Source organism: Ambystoma mexicanum, chromosome 13, assembly GCF_040938575.1.
Source record: "Ambystoma mexicanum isolate Mex_15411 chromosome 13, UKY_AmexF1_1, whole genome shotgun sequence".
Taxonomy (NCBI): Eukaryota; Metazoa; Chordata; class Amphibia; order Caudata; family Ambystomatidae; genus Ambystoma; species Ambystoma mexicanum.
Window position 1 is genome coordinate 86,686,570 of NC_090938.1, and position 19,551 is coordinate 86,706,120.

The window sequence follows — 19,551 nt, forward strand, 5'->3', positions numbered from 1 at the left end:
TGACAGTCAGAAGGACGTGTAAGATTCTCCATACCATATGAGTAAAAGCCCAGAGGAGCGCAGCTGAAGGCTATGCACCACTGGAAAAAGTCAGGATATGGTTAGCAAAACAAAATCAAAAAGTTTGGGGGTCCATAAATGGAGGGCAAACTGCACCTAAGGAACATCTTTCCTAACCCTAGGTCACGCCAGGAAGACATGGGGCCTCATTACCAGCTCAGGCGGTCTGGAAATAACGATGGCGGTAAACCCGCCGCCACCGTTGTTTCCGGACCGCCTGATCCCGACTCCTGCAGGCGGGAGGTGATGTTCCTGCCAGGTCCGACCTGGCGGGTTTAACACCGCCCGCCTGCAGGCGGACGAGGAAACACCGGCAGCATTACGAGATGCTGCTGGTGTTTCCATGATCCCAATTCCCATCGAGTCCCATAGGACTCAATGGGAATGGGGATTAACACCATTCGCCTCCGTGATTCCCGGAAAACCGGGGTTGTAATGCCCCGGTAATTCCGGGAATCACGGAGGCGGAATGGTAAAACCACCTGGTTACCGCCGGACTCGTAATGAGGCCCATGGTCATTGTGCACATTCTCTTTGTAATGTTGAAAACTTGTAGCCTCTTTTTGTGAGAGGAAGTCCTGTAATTTATGAAAAGTGGAAGCCTCTCCATGTTTTGGGAATGTTTGACAAAGTCCCTTTCCTAACCTTGATTATTGAAGGTGGGGTGGTCAGAGGGGCTTGAGCTGTCCCAAATTAGTAAATACTGGTCAGGGAGGAGGGATATAGAGATTCCAATACCACCCCACCCACACTCCAATACTAAGAAAGCAGGCAACCATAAGGGTAGTCACATATTTTCCATCCCTATCGACGTGAAAGAATTGAAAAAGGGGAGCCACAGGTAGTCTCAATCACCCACTGGCAACACAGAAAAACTGGGACTTCGGGGTAACAGTGATCACACACCCGCTCTCACCCATAAGGATAGTGCGGACCATGAAAGGGGAAGTTCCAGGGGCACTGAGACTTTCCTTACTGGGCCCACCCATAATTATGATAACAGAGAAAGGGGCCTACCCCAGACCCTTAAAGACATTACTCCCGAGATGATAAATGCCAGAGAGCCATTCAAGTTTTTAGACAGTGCAAGAAATCCAGTGTAGGAAAGAACCAATGCTACAAACATTGGCAAGCCCTGATGAGTGAGGAATACATTCTCCCTTTCAACATTGGCACAGGAGGATCTGCTCCAATTGTGACACTTGTCTGTGTGCTCAACCAAAGTCTTGCAGTTACAAAGTCATGCCAGAACAGTGCGATTTAAAACAAACAGTCTACCTCCCTCGATAGAAAGTGAAGCCAGACTTGCAGAAGCAATAACATCTCAGGACTTCCGGGGAAGTGAGGGAGACTTAAGAGAGTCCAGATCTGTCCATTGCCCTTCTGAGGTCTAAGAGGGCACTAAGTATGCAAGGCACACATCCTTTCAAAACACAGGAGACTCACCTTAGGCTTAAGCGTACCCAAGATCATCCCTCAGTACACAGTAAGCCTAACCCCAGGGGAGGAGAGACCCTGATTCATAATTCAGCAATGAAGGTCTAGTAATGTAGGGACATTTGTGTAATAGTTGGAGGAAAGGATTTGGTGTAATGTGATGAGAGAGACAGAAGAGAACTGAGAGGAGATCTGTAGTAGAGAACGGTAGGTTGGGGGAGGAGATTAGAGCAGGAAAGCGATGTCATAAGGCAAATTAAAGGTATTGGGAAGTGGAGGAGGTTGGTATAGTAGAAGAGTACAAGCAAAGACAAGAGAGGTGTTGCAGAGTGGAGAAGGTTGGAGGCAAAGAGGGTTACCAGCAGGGAGAGAGAGGTTGTTGCAGAGTGACAGATCCAAACTATCAGAGAAGGACTGAGAGTAAGGACAAGGCTGAGGAGATGTAGTCAAAAGGTTAGAGGCCAGAAATGATCAGAAGGAGAATTGGCATTGCCCTCAGGTGGAGGAAAGTTGTGAGGAATTTGAAGGCAAAACTAAAAGACTTGGGAGAAAGACAATAGGGAGTTTGGAGGGAGCTGAAGGCTCCAGCAATCCAGGGCGATGAGAAGGAAAACTTCATGTATAAGACATAGGGAGGTAGAAGGAGCAGAGGTACACATGAAAGGAAAGACTAAGAAGGACCTGGTGGCCAACCAGGCCTAGGGCAGAAATTAGAACCAGTGGGAGGAGGTAGGAGATGGTGCAGACTCACCGGGGAATAGAAGATATTCTAGGTGGAGGCTGTCATGGGGTATTCTAGGAACCAGAGCTTCAGTGCAGAAAGCTAGGCCTCGGATAGGAAACACTCTGAATCATCCTCTGAGATCCCAATCGGCAGGTCCTGAAAGGAAGAGGTGCCATTGGTTTTGCTTCCTGGCAGAGTTCTTCAGGGTTTCTCCAAGCCAAGATGTGCTAGCCTTGGAGAAGAGAAAGAGAACTTCACCAAGGCTTCTGGAAGTTTGTGAAACCTACTACCCAAAAGCAAAGACCAGGGTCATGTTCTTGATGTCCACCCAAGTCCAGGGCATGGACACCACTGGAACTTTGTTTGAGACTCTCTAGTACATTGTGACTTTCTTTAAGCAACTCCAAAGTTGAAAGTACAGAGGTCTTGAGAAGAAATGCAGCTTCATCAAGCCACTTTGAGTTGTTTTAGTTCCTTTTCTGTTCTGACACCTCTTCTACTACTTACTTACCGAAACTGACCTTTCCTGCATTATGTAACCCTCTTTTTGACACTACAGTTTTTTTTAACTACACAGGGGCCTCATTACATGGATGGTGGTAAGGATTTACCGGTACCGGTAAAATACCGGTACCGGTAAATCCTTACCGCCTTACTACGAGGTCCCTTTGCGGGTTGGGGGATTTAACGCCTGCTTTTTGCAGGCGTTAAAATCCAACCCGCAAAGTGACCTCGGAGCTAATTACGGCACCGCAAAATTGCGGTGCCGTAATTAGCGCCTTCCCCATTCCCATAGAGCCCTATGGGGCAGAAATGGGAATGGGGAAGGGCAATGGTGGAAGGGGGATTTACCGCCCCTCCAACCTTGGAATGGGGCGGTAAATCCCCTTTCCACCAAGGCGGTGCCGGTATTTTACGGCATGAGCCATGGCGCTAAAAGCGCCATGGCTCACCGCCTACCGTGTAATGAGGCCCCTTGTCTTGTAATCCTCCCAGCACACTTAAAATACTTGCATGCTTAAGATTATGGAAAAGCACGACTTCCATGACAACATAATTGGCATTCCATTGTTAAATTGTGAAAAAGACTGGTAGAATTATCTTATTTCTGTTTTTCAAGTCTTAGAACAAAACAGAAGACAAAGTACGATAACATTGGAAAAAGACACAAACCTTCATGGGCTTTGAGGAGACATTGGGACTTGGGATACATTTTGCAAAAATAAAACTACCATCCGAACGGTTTAAGAATAGTGCTGAGGCTACACAACTGGGAGTCCTATTTGAAACACATTACAAATGTGCACATCCATGTTTTGTCTGTATACTGCAACATAAAGGAACATATAGGGCCTCATTCCACGGTAGGCGGTAAGGGTTTACCGGTACAAGTAAGGGCACCGGTACCGGTAAACCCTTACTGCCTTACTACAAGGTCCCTTTGCGGGACCCGACCTTAACGGCTGCTGTAGACCAGCCGTTAAAGTTGGGACCCGCAAAGGGACCTTGGTGCTAATTATGGTACCGCAATTTGTGGTACCGTAATTAGCCCCTTCCCCATTCCCATTGAGCCCTATGGGGCAAAAATGGGAATGGGGAAGGGCCATAGAGAAAGGGGGAATTACCGCCCCGCCAACCTTGGAATAGGGTGGTAATTCCCCTTTTCTACATGGTGGTACCGGTATGGTACCGGCTGCAACCATGGTGCTAATAGCACCATGGTTTACCGCATTCCATGTAATGAGGCCCATAGTCTCTACTCACAATGACGGTCCTCAGGTTGCTATGCATTCCCATGTATCCACCCTTGTGCCTCCCTGTAGACCACCAGTTCACCCCTAAGTGCCTATATCGTCCCACATTGTGTGCTTCTGCTTCCATACATTGTGGTAGTTCAAATTGTTAGTTCAAATTGGTTGATTGTAAATTACTTCATTGCAATTGGACTGCACCCATCCTCTGTGAATAGTCCTAAAGACTGTGGGCCTCATTACGACCCAGGTGGTAAGTTACCGCCTGGGTCGTACCTTTACCACCATGGCGTAAACTACGTTTACGCCATGGTGGTTGGCGGACTTACCGCCCCATTCCGAGGTTGGCGGGGCGGTAAGTCCCCAATCCCCATTTTACCCTTCCCCATTCCCATTTTTGCCCCATAGGGCATAATGGGAGTGGGGAAGGCGTTAATTACGCCACCGTAAATTACGGTGGCGTAATTAACAACAAGGTCCCTTAGCGCCATGGATTTTAACACCTGCTAAAAGCAGGTGTTAAATCCTCCATGGCGCTAAGGGACCTCGGAATCAGGCGGTAAGGGTTGGCGCTGTTTACGCTGCCGTAAACCCCTTACCGCCTGGGTCGTAATGAGGCCCTTTGACCTCACAACTTGCCATGCTTATCCTAAGTTGTGTATGGCAAATGATCCCACATCATTCAGCTTCTCTTTTCATTTTTTTTGGTAAATGCAGATGAGCGAGAAATATGGTCCAGTGTTCACTTTGCATTTTGGTCCACGCCGGGCGGTGGTGCTATGGGGGTACGACGCAGTCAAGGAAGCCCTTGTGGATCAGGCAGAAGAGTTCAGCGGCCGAGGAGCCTTGCCCTCCTTTCAGCCAGTCATGGAAGACTTTGGTGAGTGAATTCAGTAAATGGTTACGCTGAGACCTGTACAATTATTTAAATTCCGTTATGTAGTCAGGTTGCACATGTGAGAGAGCCTTATTGTGAAAATGCTAAAAATGTAAACATTTAGTTTCACCACATTTCGCCTCATACGGCCATTGAAGATGCAGTAAAATGTGTGGCCATTCAATTACTGCGCAACTTACCACATTGCACAATCCTTACAATAAAAACGCAGGAGTTTTGAATGCAGTTGGAATCATTGCTGCTGAGGAGACTTCCAGCCACAACACAGGGATCGTCATGATTTTGTTCTGCTAATGTTTCCCATAAACCTGGTAGAAATTCCATTCGAGCAGTTACCAATGGTTTCTACTGGACCCAGTTCTGTTAACTCGACAGTTGCACAATAAAGTATACCCATACGATTTTCAGTTTGGCAGGAGGCAAAGTCTTCCTCTTTTTGCCCACTGCATGTCCTGTGTTTGATTTAGGGTTTCTGCCAACATAGCTGCCAGAAGCTCTGCCTCTACTAGTTTTGCCGTGTTCCCCCCTATGCATCCTCTTAACTAGGCCATGGAAAAAAGTGCTTAATTTAGGTTTTGGCAGCATGAAACTGCTGGTGGCTCTGTCTGCCGGGGGGGACATCACTGATATCACCCAGGAAACGCACATGGTAAAACTGTTGTGGTTACCAGTGGTGTGATGCCATGCACGTGAGTGTTCCATGGTGACACGTCATGTAGAATGCTGGTGGAAGCTGAGTGTATGCATTCTAATGGAGACCTTTATTGAGTGACTAGGAGAGTATCATGACCAGTCTGGGTGGCGGTCCCGGTTTACCCACATTATACCAGTTTTTTTACCTTGTCTACCTGTGAACTGCGCACCACTGAACGAGTCAATAAAAAAGACGTGTTTGCAACTTACCTGGTGACTGCAGCTTCTCCTTCCAACTTCACATTGGCGATGAGCGAAGAAAACAGGCTCTCCGGAGGTGCAGATGCTGGGGGGGGGGGCAGAGTGGTAAACCGCCCCAGAGGTCCCCTGTTAGCCCTGCATTGCATGTTAAACCATGCTTGCTGTGAAGATAAGAAGCACAGTGGTAGAACTAGTACAGCCAGAGGGGCTGGGGCAGAGTCAAGAGTCTGTGGCGGTGTGTGGCTACGGCCTCCATGGTCGGGGCCCTGGTTTGCCACCATCGAGGCCTCCCTGCATGGTATCTCGTTTGACAGGGTCAGGCCTTTTACAGGGACCGGCGCTGCAACCCTTGTAACTGGTGCTGCTGGAGGGGCTGGGAGACAGTGGTGTCGCTAGGGTGGGGCCAGGGGGGCACTGGCCCCTCCTCTGTGCCTGCACTCCCTGGGCTACTCTGTCTGCAGTGCTGCCAGTTTAACTTTGGACCCGGAATGGCTCACAGAGCCATGGAAGTAGAGGTCCAATGCGATAAGCATTGGGATATATGGTCAGAGGGGCAACCCTAAGCACCATTGAGGGGTCTGCAGCAAGGAAGGGACTAAAGGTGCTCTTAGCATCTTCCTGATGGTGACAAGTGCAGCATCCGCTTCCCCGTCGGACAAAGAGGCTTCATAGGGAAACCGCTGACAGGCTAAAGGGGCTCTCCTCGCCCAGGAAGAAAAATGGGGTGGGTGTGCGCTGCGTAGGGATGACGTCCAGTCTGAGGCTGACCTAAAGTTCTAACACCTAGAGGCCAAACAGGCCTGCCATGGGTGCTTTTTATTGAATAAAAGGCATCATTCTGCTACAGGGCAGGAACAGTAATTCAGCTGTGCCCCTAACGAAGGTAAGCTAATCAGAGCTCAAGTTCTTCTTGCCCACCCACTCCTCCCGTGTTCAAAAGAAAAGTCAAATAAATGTGTTGAAAAGAGTAACTAGACAAAGGGGTTTGGGAATTTAGGAAATACCCAAAAACCTCCAAAGAGAGGCAAAATATTTGGATATCACTGAAGAGAAGAAATAAGAATGGATAAAACCCGGCCGGCAAGCCTAATAAAATCGCAGAGGGGGCTTATGGCAAAAACAAATGTTACAAAGCAAAGGTCAAGTGATCGTGCAAAGGTGGAGCAGAAGATAAAAACTATAAGTGGGAACTCGCAGGCTCAAAGGGACCCATAAAAGGCTGCACGGTACAAGGCAGAGGAAGCCCCTGTGGGCAAGAATGGAGCACTAGCCAGAAATGAAAGAGGAGGCAAAGCGCACACAGACCCGGTCCCGCTTACTGAATGCTAAGGGGACCTGGGCCAAAAAACCCACAGTTTTAATGGCAGAAGTGCAGTAAGGGCTTCCTCCCCTCCCGGCCGCGTGGTACCCAAAAGCACCTGTTGGTATTAAATGTTTGCAATATTTTGTTATATAATAAAGCCTGCAGCCTATTACTGTTCCAGTACACAGCATTGTCCACATTTTATTTTGGTCATATGTGAATGTATTTAGTGGTTTCCTGTCTTAGGTATCTGCAATGCTTATCCTGGCCGAGCCCCCAGCTTCGCTGAGGGAAGCAGGGGACTTGGTCATCTAATCTGATGTTCCCATTTCCCCAGCCGTCACTCGCATGTTTGCAGGCTGTTAGGCAGAATCATATGCAGTGCCTTTAGGGACCACTGCACAGAGTTAAGACTACAAGTGGTAATACAAGTTCACCTTTTGTACAAGCCTGTACTACACAGAAAGAGTTGTAGCAGTGACTGAGCAGCCAGACTTATCTCAAGAACAAATGACCAGTAGTAGAGATTACACAAAGGACTACAATTACTGTGACTCAAGGAAACACTGACTCAAGGTTTCTTGTTAAAAAATATAAGTACATTTATTTTTAAACCATCTGTTCACAAAACACTTCACTTCTTGTAAAATAAAATCACACTTCAAATACGCTACACACAACCAATTCCCCTTGTGCAGAACAATTCAAGGTAAGTACCTTAGGATTTGACAGACTGGTGTTATGAAACAAAGATGTTACCGGGAGTACATATGCAATCACTTTTTGACAGTAATGACAGTTTGGTCTTACTAAAGATAAGCGTACCCGCGGGAAGAAATGTAACCGTAGTCAAACACACTTAGCACCTGAATTAACACAAGAGAGTTGGGGATAAAAATCATAGGCAATACTTTTGTCAAGGCAGAGAGAATCAGAGGACACCTTCTAACACAAAGATAAAAGTCAATAGGCCTGCGCCAGTGTCAAGTGGAACAGGGTCCCTGTTGCCGAGGATCACACAGTTTGAAAAGTTCACGATTCAAGATTGCCAGGAGTACTTAGATATTGTCAGAAGAGGAGGCAAAAATTATAAGAGGGAAGGAAGAAAAGGACAAGCCTTTGGTGAGGAAGAAGGGTTCACCCCAATTCCTCCAAGTCAGACACAGTACCTTATTTGTTGAAGTACGCTGATGCCATGGCAGTTGTTCTTGGTAGTTTCCTGCAGACTCACAGTTCCTGGAGCTTCAGTCGTGGAAACAAGAAGGAGGACGTCTGGAGTGATCTTCACTTCCCAGGGATGAGGCCAGCAGCAGTGACAGTGAATAAAAGGTGCGCTCCTTTAAAACAGGAGAGGCTCTTCAGATGGCTATATGGACCAGCTATTTCGACCACAAAGAGGATCCTCTGGCTGTGGAAGATGAGCTGGGCTCAAGGGAAGAAGACTCTGGACTGGATCTTCTCTGGTCGTTGAAGGGTAGATAGCTCAGGACTGCAGCAGGGCTTCACCGGGATTCGGGGGTGCAGCAGCCGTCTTCTTCTCTGCTTCTCTTCAGTTCCTTGCAGTTCCAGTGGTGACTTTGACTTCCAGCCAAGAGTCCTGCCTTTTATGGAAAAATCCCCCATTCACACAGCCTGGCTGTCAATCTCTCAGCAGGGGGGGTTGTCCGGCCCGGACAACCACCTCAGCCAATCAATAAAATACAATACAAAGTGCGACTTGGGTCTCCAAGGTGACCCTGTGCAGGGGGTGACTACACCCCTCCCTCACATTCAGCCCACCTAGATACCCAGGCACCAAAGGAGGGCTTCTCCGTAGAAGCCCGCCAAAAGACGGTGAACAAAGAAAGCAAACCTGGTTTGCCACGCAAAGTAAAACACAAGAAGGACTTTAACAAAAAGAAATGGTGACTAAACCTGACCGGAGCCGAAATAAAAAGTATTTGGGCAAGCAGGTTTATGTTCGAGGCTAATACAATGGCCTGGAACAGTACCACGTTTATATAGTATTATCGCGGGAGAAAAGTTAGGGTAGAAACCACTGCCACCAGCCAAGTCTAAATGTTAAAAGAGCAAAACAAAGCTCAGAGAAGCTAAGACCAAAAGGGGTAGGAATTCACCCTTTCCAATACTCCATTTAAGATGGGGTGTACTGTGTCTGTAGTTTTAAAGTGACTATATAAAGTTATTGGCAACTTTACATTTTTCTGGGGGACACTAGTCAGCCCCAGATAAATTGAGTCAGTGTGAAGTCTAAAAGACAACCCTGTGTAACTGCACTGAAGGTGCTGTGTAACACACACAAAAAGTGGGGCTCATGGAGTGGTGTGCTCCAGAGCCCAAGATCACACAAACATGGCAAAACACATGCAAACACATGCAAGAGTGGGAAAAAAGGCTCACACTCTTACCAGGTGGAAAAAAAATCAAGGACTTTTGGCCTCAAGCTACTGTGTTGGGTAAAAGGGACTTGGCAGTGGTTGTTAGAACCTGCATCGAATTTCTCAGGAGGAAGAAAGGTTTTCTGTACTTCTTGGTTTTCGCTTAAATGTGTGCAACAACATTGGATTCTCCTGAAAATAATGATCCTTTGTGTCGGAACTCTGTCTCGCAAGATCGCTTCCCTGCGATCTCGGAAGATTTCCTGAGTACGAAGCGCGCAAAAGACAGAAGATGCATAGAACTCCCACAGATGCTCCTAGAGACAGTCAGCTCCGGCACGCCTCCTCCCTGAAGGATCAGGCATCTATTGGGCCTGCCTACAGAGGCCCTCAGTCAGGCAGAGTGTAATTCTCAGGCTGAGGGCAGCCTCCTGGGTGCTCTGGCTGCTGCAGTGTGTGAAAGTCAACACACACAGCCTGCAGTGAAGTAACTGCATGAACTGGACAGCCATAACTGTGAGTACCTGCACCTGCCCTGCCCTGGACTTGTCATACCCCAGTTTTCCCTCTACAAGTGGTGTCTCAATAAACACCCTACCTAGCCCAAACAGTGTTGTGTCTTTTAGTTCAGGCCACCACATAATTGGCACCCTGCATGGTCCGCCCTGCAAGGACCATGCAGGGCGCCACACTGCCCCCCGCTTTCCTCCCCTCTCTGGGCACCCCGAGCAGCACTGGGAGCCACTGTTCTCCACATACCTGGAGGCACTAGGGGGCACAGGATACACTGCACCCAGGAAGAAGGCCATGCTGCTCAACGTCATGGGGTTGGAGGGGCAGTGCATATTTGCAGGGATCAAAGCCATGCCCGTAGCAGATGATGATGATGACGTCTATGTTACGCTCACCTGGTATCCACAGGGACGCCACCCAGCCGGGTTACTCGCTGGTATGCTTCTCAGCTTTGCCCTGATGTGGTCTGCGGGGAAGGTTCTGCCTGAAAATACAGGAGGACTGTGTTCAAGACTGACCGACTGGGGTAAGTATCCTCCCTCAACCCCCGTATGATTTCAGTCCCTCTGGCGCACTCTCCTCACCTTGTGGTAGAATTAGCCGTGCTCTCCGTCCTGCCTTCTTTGCAGGGGCGTGTTGTCTTTCATGGGCGAGTGCGGTCCAGTTACTTCATTGACGCCATCCCGTTTTATATTGTTCAGGTAGGTCTTATTGCTGTTCTTTAGTTTTGTTGCTATCCTGCATGCCTTACTTTGTTTAAAATGTCTCTTTTTTCTCCTTTAGGTATGCAGCGCTTCAGCGCGGCGAACTGGCTTGTTTGAGCCCCGCTGGTAAATGATGGCGCATTATGAGCACTATGATGTGGTAAGTAAGCGCTATGCGCAGTGCTGCAAAGTCTTGCCTTTGCTAACCTGTGTTTTCCTTCCTTGTAGGTCGCAGTGTTCCTCAGCGCAAGTGGAATGTCCGGAGTGGTGCAGCCGAGAGGCGACCAGCCAGGTAAGCCTTTTGAGCAGTTCGTCAGTTATAAATGTCTCTACTGCTTTCTTTATTGTTGCCTCTATCTTCCTCTTTCAGGTCGTTCTGTCGGGGAGGCGTGCAGATTCAAGGAAGCTGTTCTCAGTAGCTGCGAGTGTTTAAAGATGAAGACTGCAGGTAAGATGCTGCTGCTAATGATGTTCCTTTTGTCTCCTTGCAGGTTCTGCTTCTCCGAGGTTCGAGGGAATAGTTGGACATGGTGAGTGTCACGTTGCAAGCGGCAAAGTAACGCTATTTAAACGTGTGGTTTAAATAGCCCCAACAAAATAGTCTATGTGAAGTAGTCCCTAGGCTACCACACCCAAAACACTAGACCGCATAGCTTGGTTCTTAGGAACCAAGCTATGTGGAGGCCTCCATGTTGGCTGACGATACAATAAAGTAGTTCCCAAGCACATTGTTTTTCATGGTGTATGAGCCTGGCGCCATAGGTGCCAGGACTGGCCCCATGAGGGTTTTTGAAGGGGATGCCAGGATCTAGAGGCCCGAGTCCTGACTCGACCTGGCCAATGGGTTTGCCAGAGGGGGTTTTGGGCGAAGGTCGTAACAGCACTCCCCCCTGAGGCCCCTCCCATGGTGTTCCTTCTGTCTGGCCCAGGTTTAGTTGGGAAGTTCCGATGGAATTTCCTGATTAGATGTGGTGCGTGGATATTCTCACTGGGCTCCCAGGATCTATCTTGTGGTCCAAATTCTTTCCAATCGACGAGATAATATAGCTTGGTCCTAGAGTATTTAGAGTCCAAGATATCTTTGACTTCGAGTTCTGGTTCTCCGTCAACATGTATGGGCTTAGGTGCTGTCCCAATACGTGTGCCGGGTTGCATTGGTTTCAGGAGGGACACATGGAATACCGGGTGGATAAAACACTAAGGCCCTCATTACGACCCTGGCGGAAATCGAAAAACGATGGCGGAAATGCAATACCGCCATCGAATAGCGCTCGGTGCGATCATGACCCGTCACCGCAAAGTACGATGCCATTAGCGACACCGTAGTGAACGCCAACGCTAACTGCACCAAGTACGCGCGCGCGCGCCATGCCAAACCGTAATTACCACCATGGCGCAACGGTACGCGAATTCCGACCCTAGCGGACATGCACCTAACGCCATCAAGCACGGCGGAAAGTACCATTCCGCCATGGTGAGAAGTACGGCATCGCGAACCAACCGTAAACGGCCCTACTGAGTGCTTGTACACCGCTCCCTGGCCACATTGTACAACCCCCCGTAGGTGCAATGAAGTCACACAATGCAACCAGTGAAATGTACTAGTCATCCATGCCTGCCAACGAACAAATGAATCTCAAGAGGGGCCAATGGGAGCTGCAGGGCACAGATGGCACGAATACAGAAGCTATACAAATGGACATGACCTCAGTCTCCCACCAAGAAACGCACGCAAACACAGGCACCTGTGACCAGCAATATTCCGATAATCACATCATTCCACCAATCCAACTGGCTGACCGGCATCTGTTACACAAAAGCTAATCCCCCGCCCCTGAGCATGACATCATCAAAACAGTCATAATGGAAGCCCTTATCCCTGACCTCACTGGGCTTCGTAGGCAAACGCGCCCAGCACAGTACCACGCTACTATACCCCGAAGCTGGAACCCAATGCAGATCTCCTCACAATACATCGCTCCCCAAATAGTAATATGCCACATCACTTGCAAAGAAGAACGCTACACGGTTCATATCAGAATAGAAATTTAATGCACAACAAATTCTCCAAGCCCATACAGCCATTAGGCCATGAACTCCAAAATATATTTCATTATTGTGGGCTGCATCCGCAATAAATGACCAGCTACTTCTTGTGTGACGCCCTGTTCCTTCATGGTACACAGGGGCTACATTCCCGTACGAAAAGGCAACATGGAAGCGCCTAGAACCGCAGGGCCGTCCCAATAGGGAGGCACTAGTCCAGCTGAAAGGCCGAAATGTTGCTCCTAGCCACTAGTACTGCGTAAGGGCATGTGGCCCATTGGTGATCGTCCCATAAGATCGTAATGCTGCTCCACTGATTAACACGAAGCAGCAGGTGTCGGGAGTAAAATCCATCTGCAGGAGTGGCATACAGATGGCAGTGGCAAAAGGGGAGGAGATACCTGTCAACCAAATGAAATGAAAAAGAATAGTATGGCCATCAGAACTACATTTGAATTACTCACTTCAATGATCACACCAAATCCACAGCCATATGCATGCTAGCCCACTCCAAAGGATCATCACCACCCAAAAACCACTTGCGAATCATAACTATCTATATCGAGGTGAAAACACTATCACAAACGAGTGTACCTGTGCATGCGTCTGTTAAAACAGAATCCATCAGATGGGATTGGTAACGTGCATAGACACAAGTGTCTGAAGGCGCGTTGAGACAGGGAGGGCTCAACAAGGCCAGATAGACGATGGTCCCACTATGGCAGCCCTGCATCACATAGCGCAGGGGAGGCGGATAGATTCCAAGAAGCCCTGTACATGGCAAACTCTGTATCAAATCATCTGTCCATGCATCCATACATCATTCCCTCATCCCGTAATGAAAACGCCTGTTTCCATACTCACATAACATGTGAAATTTCCATTGAGTCTGTGCGTTATGCAGCCTGCAAAATCCACTGTGCCCCAGCCCGTTATTCCAGTGTTGTGAAGTAACATGTATTTGGGAACGTCCGGCCTCATCGCCCACGTCGCTATTGCGCATACCAAACTATTCATATCAATCATTGCATCCTCGCCATGGCCCCTGTCCCAAGGACATTGAACAATAGAACGTTATATTTGCAGTCAGACCTGTGGGCATCTCCTCGCCGCTAGCTGAAAACCGAAAGCGCCGCCCTTCGAATTCCTCATTTGCAACATCACGTCGAAAAGGCATCTGTGGCCGCTTGAAATCACAAATTAATCCATCTAGTGCGGCTGTGTGTGAAAATGGCAACTGCCTTCACTCACAAATGGGACGCCCCGCCCGTCGGTGAAGCTCGGTACAGTGTTGCATGAGGGTCCACCGTTACTCGAGTACTACGTTCCACTGACCCTTCACAAGTCTGTTCGCGACTGCAAAGATGGTATGTGAAACAATGGGACCATAGCCGAATGAACATATCAACCAATGTTACACTGCCATCGGGTACAAATACATGATTGCAATAGCAAGATGCCATTCGTCGAATTGCAGCGTTGTGTGCGGGACGTGCTCGCCCAAAGGGGAGTGCAGCTTGCACAGGTGGAATGAATCACCACAGGTGGAGGCCATACAGCCTGAAAACACATAAATTGCACACCCAGTCTCCTCCCACAACCACACCCACTCCGAAATGCTACCGGCAGGACTAGCCATGTTGGCCCTGGGGGACCTGATAGCACTGCAAGTACTCCAACTTCAAGAAGAAGACGAACACCAACTACAACCGGCCGCACGGCGGAGACGCAGGAGGAGGAGGAGGCCAAGGCAGGGCCAGCAAGGGCCGCCAGCACAGCCACTACCACCACGCAGGCAGCCCACAATCCCACGCCTCCGAGCACATCCGTTCAACCTCACTGATGAGCAGATCCACACCCTCTACCGTTTGGACCGGGACACCATAACCGCCATTGTGGACATGACACAGGCTGACCTTGTCAGCATGATAGATAGCCCAACCGCCATCCCACCCCTACTGAAGGTGGTGTCTGTACTACACTTCCTGGCCACAGGCACCTACCAGCACACAGTCGGACAGTTGCATGGCATATCACAGCCACTGTTCTCACGGACACTATTGCAAGTGCTCGATGCCCTCCTGAAGCACGCAGACGACTACATCTCTCTACCACGCTCGGAGCAGGAAATTACCAACACAAAAGTGGGATTCCATGCATTTGCCAGCATACCGGGTTGCATTGGTGCCATCGACTGCACCCATGTGGAATTGGTCGTCCCACATGCCATGGAGGCCCAGTACCGCAACCGAAAACAATTTCATTCCCTGAATGTACAAATGGTGTGTGACTCCAACAGGATCATTACACATTGTTGTGCCAGATTCCCTGGATCAACCCATGATTCTATGGTCTTGAGGAACTCTACTATACCACGCTACATGGAGCGACACGCAGGGAACAGATCCTGGCTACTCGGTGAGTCTCATTTCATGCATGATGATGTGGGGTATGTGATGCGGCAATGACCTGGCAGGAAGGGGGGGGGGTGCGTACGTAGCAATGGCATTCCTCAATATTCCTTTCTTGTCCACATACAGGTGATGCCGGGTATCCACTGAAGAGATGGCTCCTCACACCAGTCCGGAACCCACGGGACCAGCATGAGGAGGACTACAACCATGCCCACTCACGTACCCGTGTAGTCATAGAACAGACTACTGAAGACTCGTTTCCGCTGCCTCAGCAGGTCTGGCGGGGCACTCCTGTACCGCCATGTGAAGGTTGCAAAGATGGTCATGGCATGTGTCATGCTCCACAACATGTGCGTACGTAGAAATGTGCCCATGCCCCCTGACGCAGAACTGCAAGCACCTGATGATGGTCATGATGAGGGTGGGGATGTGGCAGCACCTCAAGGAGTCTGCGAGGCACAGGAGGGCCGTGACATTCGTCAGCATCTCATAGATGCATGCTTCTAGCACTCCCGCCTGGTGGCTGATACATGGACACGGGACTCGTGGCACTGTGTGTGTCTGGAACATGCACAATATGGACTGTACGCCTATAATGGCCTCGTACATAAAGATCAATGTCCACACATCTCATTGCATGATCGTGCATTGTTTATGGCATATGTGATATCATGTTAAACACCCTATCGACCCGCCACCCAAGTGAGCCCAACACACCCCCTCCACCCTCCTACCTCCCCCCCGAACACCAGTGTCCAAAGATGCTCATTGTCAGTGGGCTGTCGCTATTGCAATCCCCCTCTGCGGGTATCAGGGGCACCCCTGCCTGTGGAGCGCAGGTTCCTCCCAGATCTACGTTGGGGGCTGCCCTGGACGGAACTTGCAACGGATGATGTCTCTGCCTGCTCACGTCCATGCATGTCCCTAAGGGTTTGTGAGAGCTCAGTGAGCACACGGCGCACTGCGGCAAGTTCGGCACATACGTCTTTGGACGTCGCATGCAGTTCCCCCCTCAGGCTCTCGGTGCTTCTCTCCATTTGTACTCTCAGGCTCTCGGTGCTTCTCTCCATTTCTACTCTCAGGCTCTCGGTGCTACTCTCCATTTGTGCCCTTAGTGTCTCTGTACTTCTCTCCATTTCTGCCCTAAGTGTCTCAGTTGATGTTTCTATGGCTGCCTTAGTGCCCCCACATTCATCGGCATGGTCCTTGAGGAGCGTGGCCAGTTGCTGCTGTTGCACGATTACCTGGTCGAGGGACTGTTGCCTCTGCTGGGCCATGGCCATTTGCGGTGGTGTCACAGAGGGGCTGATCACCTCATGTTGCCTTGCCACAGGGCTTGTGGGGAATGGCCAGTCGTCGTCTTGTGGGTGCCCCTGCGTGGTATCCTCATGGTGTACGGGATGGAACAGACAGGGGGATTGAGACAGGTCATGGATGGATCTAACTTCGACATCCCCGTTTTCTGTGTCGGAGCATGCTGCCATTAATGCAGTATCACCTATGGTGCTGCTGCCACCAGAAGCAGTGCCTACTGTGGCATCCATTGGGGGGACCTGTGGTGGTGTTGTTGTGGGCATGCTGGCTGCTGGGGTGCCTGTTGGAGTTCCCTCCTGTGTGCTGTCACTTGATTTGTGCTGCTGCCGTGTCTTGATGCGTGCAGCTGAGGTGGAGGGTCTTTGGCCGTTGGTCTTGGCCCTCTTTGCAGGTGTGCTGGTAGGGGTGTCCTGGAGCTCGTCGTTTGGATCGGACCCTGTGGTGGAGTAAAGGAGGGCGAGCGTTATTAATGGGTCTGTGGGAATTGGAATGGCAATGTATCACATGCATCGGGGTGGTACCTGAGGGTGATTTGGGTCGGGGCCTTGGAGGTGGTTTCATTTGTGTGTGGAGTGAGGGTGCAGTTGTTTGGCAGCCTGCAGTTAGGGTGTGCCTGCTGCACGTGTAGAGGGTGTTTTTAGGATTTTTAATTATTTATGTATTTGATGTGAGTTTTAAAGTGTGCTATCAGGCCTATGTATGTGGACGTTCTCCTGGACATGTGTTCCTGTTGCACTATGTGGGCACGTGGTACTTCACATGATTGGACATTGTGGTTTTGGCATTGTTTTATTTGGGACACCTACCTGAATCTTCGGATGTCTGCACTCCTTTCTCCATCCCTCCGACTCCCTCTATGCTCTCCATTCCAATGGTGGAGGCACAGATTTCTTCCCAGGGGGTCAACTTGATGGGTGATTCCGATCCTCCCCCGGTAGCTGTGGCAATGTTGCGGTTGGCAGAAAGTATGCTACGGACGCGTATCCGCAGGTCGTCCCATCGCTTTCTGCATTGCTGTGGGTTGCGGGGTGCGGTCCCCACCGCACTTACCCGCTGTGCCACCAGGGCCCATATGGCCTTCTTGTTCGCAAGTGCCGTCCTGGTCATTTGCGTGGAGAAGACGACGGCAGCATTCTCCTGGAGGGTCTCCGTGAGCACCGTGAGTTCCTCACGGGAGAAGTGGACCTGCCGCTTGCGGTCCCGCGCTTTCTTCGCTACTTTTCCCATTTTTCTTGGTTTCACTAGGGTGGATGACGGGTTGGGATGTGTCTCAGGGTAGTATTTTTAATGGTTGTGTGGAATTTGTGGTTTTATAGGTGTACGGCGGGATGTTTCCCGTTCCGGCACCATGCTTTTACTTCCGTTTCCGTATATTTACGGTCACCGTACTTTCCGGTTGGCGCTCACTGCGGTGTCCGCTGAGATGGGTGGCGGTATTGCACCTAGGGCGCCGTACGGCGGCGGTGTGGGCTGTTTTGGGGTCATTTCCGCCATCGCGGACTTTGCACTTCCGCCATGGCGTGGTGCTCGTGCCCGATGGGTCGGAATGAGCCGCACTTTGCTCCATCGTGCAATGGCGGAAACGCTATTTACGCTATGGCGGTCCGGTCGGTTGATTTCCGCAAGGGTCGTAATGAGGGCCTAAATCTGGTAAATCCAGTTTCATGGCTGCTGGGTTGATAATTGCCTTAATGGTATAGGGTCCTAAGAATCTGGGATGAAAGATCCGGGTTCCCTTGATGGGTACGAATTTAGCGGCTAACCAAACTTTGTCTCCTACTTGATAATCAGGGGCCTTTTTCCGGTGTTGGTCGGCGAATCTCTTTTGTTTTTCATTGGCATGAATAAGGTGTTCCTTTGCCCTTTTGAAAGCCTGAGTAATGGTTGTGTGTAGAGTCTTTACCGCTGGCATTTCCAAGCTGGCTGGAAGGTCTAGTTCAGAGGTACGTGGATGTCTGCCATAAAGGGCATTTGTCCCGTGCTTGAATGCAAAGAATTATTATATGCATATTCGGCTATCCATAGTAGGTCTTTCCAATTCCTTTGTTCGTGGTGCAGCATACACCATAAATATTGCTCGAGTGTCTGATTGGTTCTCTCGATTTGGCCGTCCGTTTGGGGATGGTGACTGGTAGATAGCCGAACGTCGATCTGCGCCATTGCACAACATTTTTTCCAGAAGTTTGAAACAAACTGGCTGCTTCGATCAGAGACCAGAACCAAAGGGAAGCCATGTAGCTTAACCACACCCTCCAGGAACACTTTTGCTAAAGTGGCTGCGTCTGGGAGGCCTTTATGAGGAATAAAATGGGCCATCTTCGAGAAGAAGTCCACAACTACAAGGATAGTGTTGAACCCTTGCCTTGGAGGTAGATCAGTGATGAAGTCAAGGGAAAGAGTGTGCCATGGAACTGGAGGAATGTCCAATGGTTGTAGGAGACCAGATGGTTTTTGTTTCTGTGATTTATTTTGTGCGCAGACACCGCAGGACTGAATATACTGAATGGTATCCTTACGCCAGGTAGGCCACCAAAAGTTCTCTTTCACCTATGCTAGGGTTTTGGCGATCCCAAGATGCTCTTCGATCAGTGAATCGTGATAGTTTGAAATAATATGCTGTTGTAATTCCTTCTTGGGTACATATAGGCGATCCCTAAAAAAGGGTAAATGGTCCTTGATGGTAAATTGTTCTCCTTGAGTTTGCCATGCGAGGTAGGCATCAGGATTCATTGTCCGTTGGATTTCTTTTCGTAGTTCTGCTTGTGTTAAGCCTGTCGTGATACCTAAGAGTTTGTCTTCAGGTATAATAGGTACTGGGTCTGGAGTTGTATATACTATTCATCTATGCCCATGCGAGATAAGGCATCCGCCTTTCCGTTTCTGACTCCTGGTCGAAATGTGATTACATAATCATATTTGGCGAAGAAAAGGGCCCACCGTAATTGGGGCGAGGACTGGGACTTGGCTGTTTTGAGATATTGCAGGTTTCGGTGGTCTGTGATGACTGTAATGGTGTGACTGGCCCCCAAAAGGTAGTGCCTACAGGCTTTAAAGGCAGATTTGATAGCCAGAAGTTCCTTGTCCGTGATGGCATAATTAAAATCTGGAGGTGAGA

At 49.5% G+C, this 19,551-nt stretch overlaps 1 protein-coding gene across 2 annotated transcripts in view; it reads left to right on the forward strand.

The window, feature by feature from the left end:
* LOC138520910 (cytochrome P450 2A5-like) overlaps positions 1-19,551 on the forward strand; it is a 327,470-nt gene that overhangs the window by 39,395 nt on the left and 268,524 nt on the right. For both annotated transcript variants that reach the window (XM_069633338.1, XM_069633337.1), the window contains exon 2: positions 4,690-4,852. In XM_069633338.1, coding sequence (XP_069489439.1) covers positions 4,690-4,852 — 163 coding nt within the window. The remainder of the gene's footprint in view (positions 1-4,689; positions 4,853-19,551) is intronic.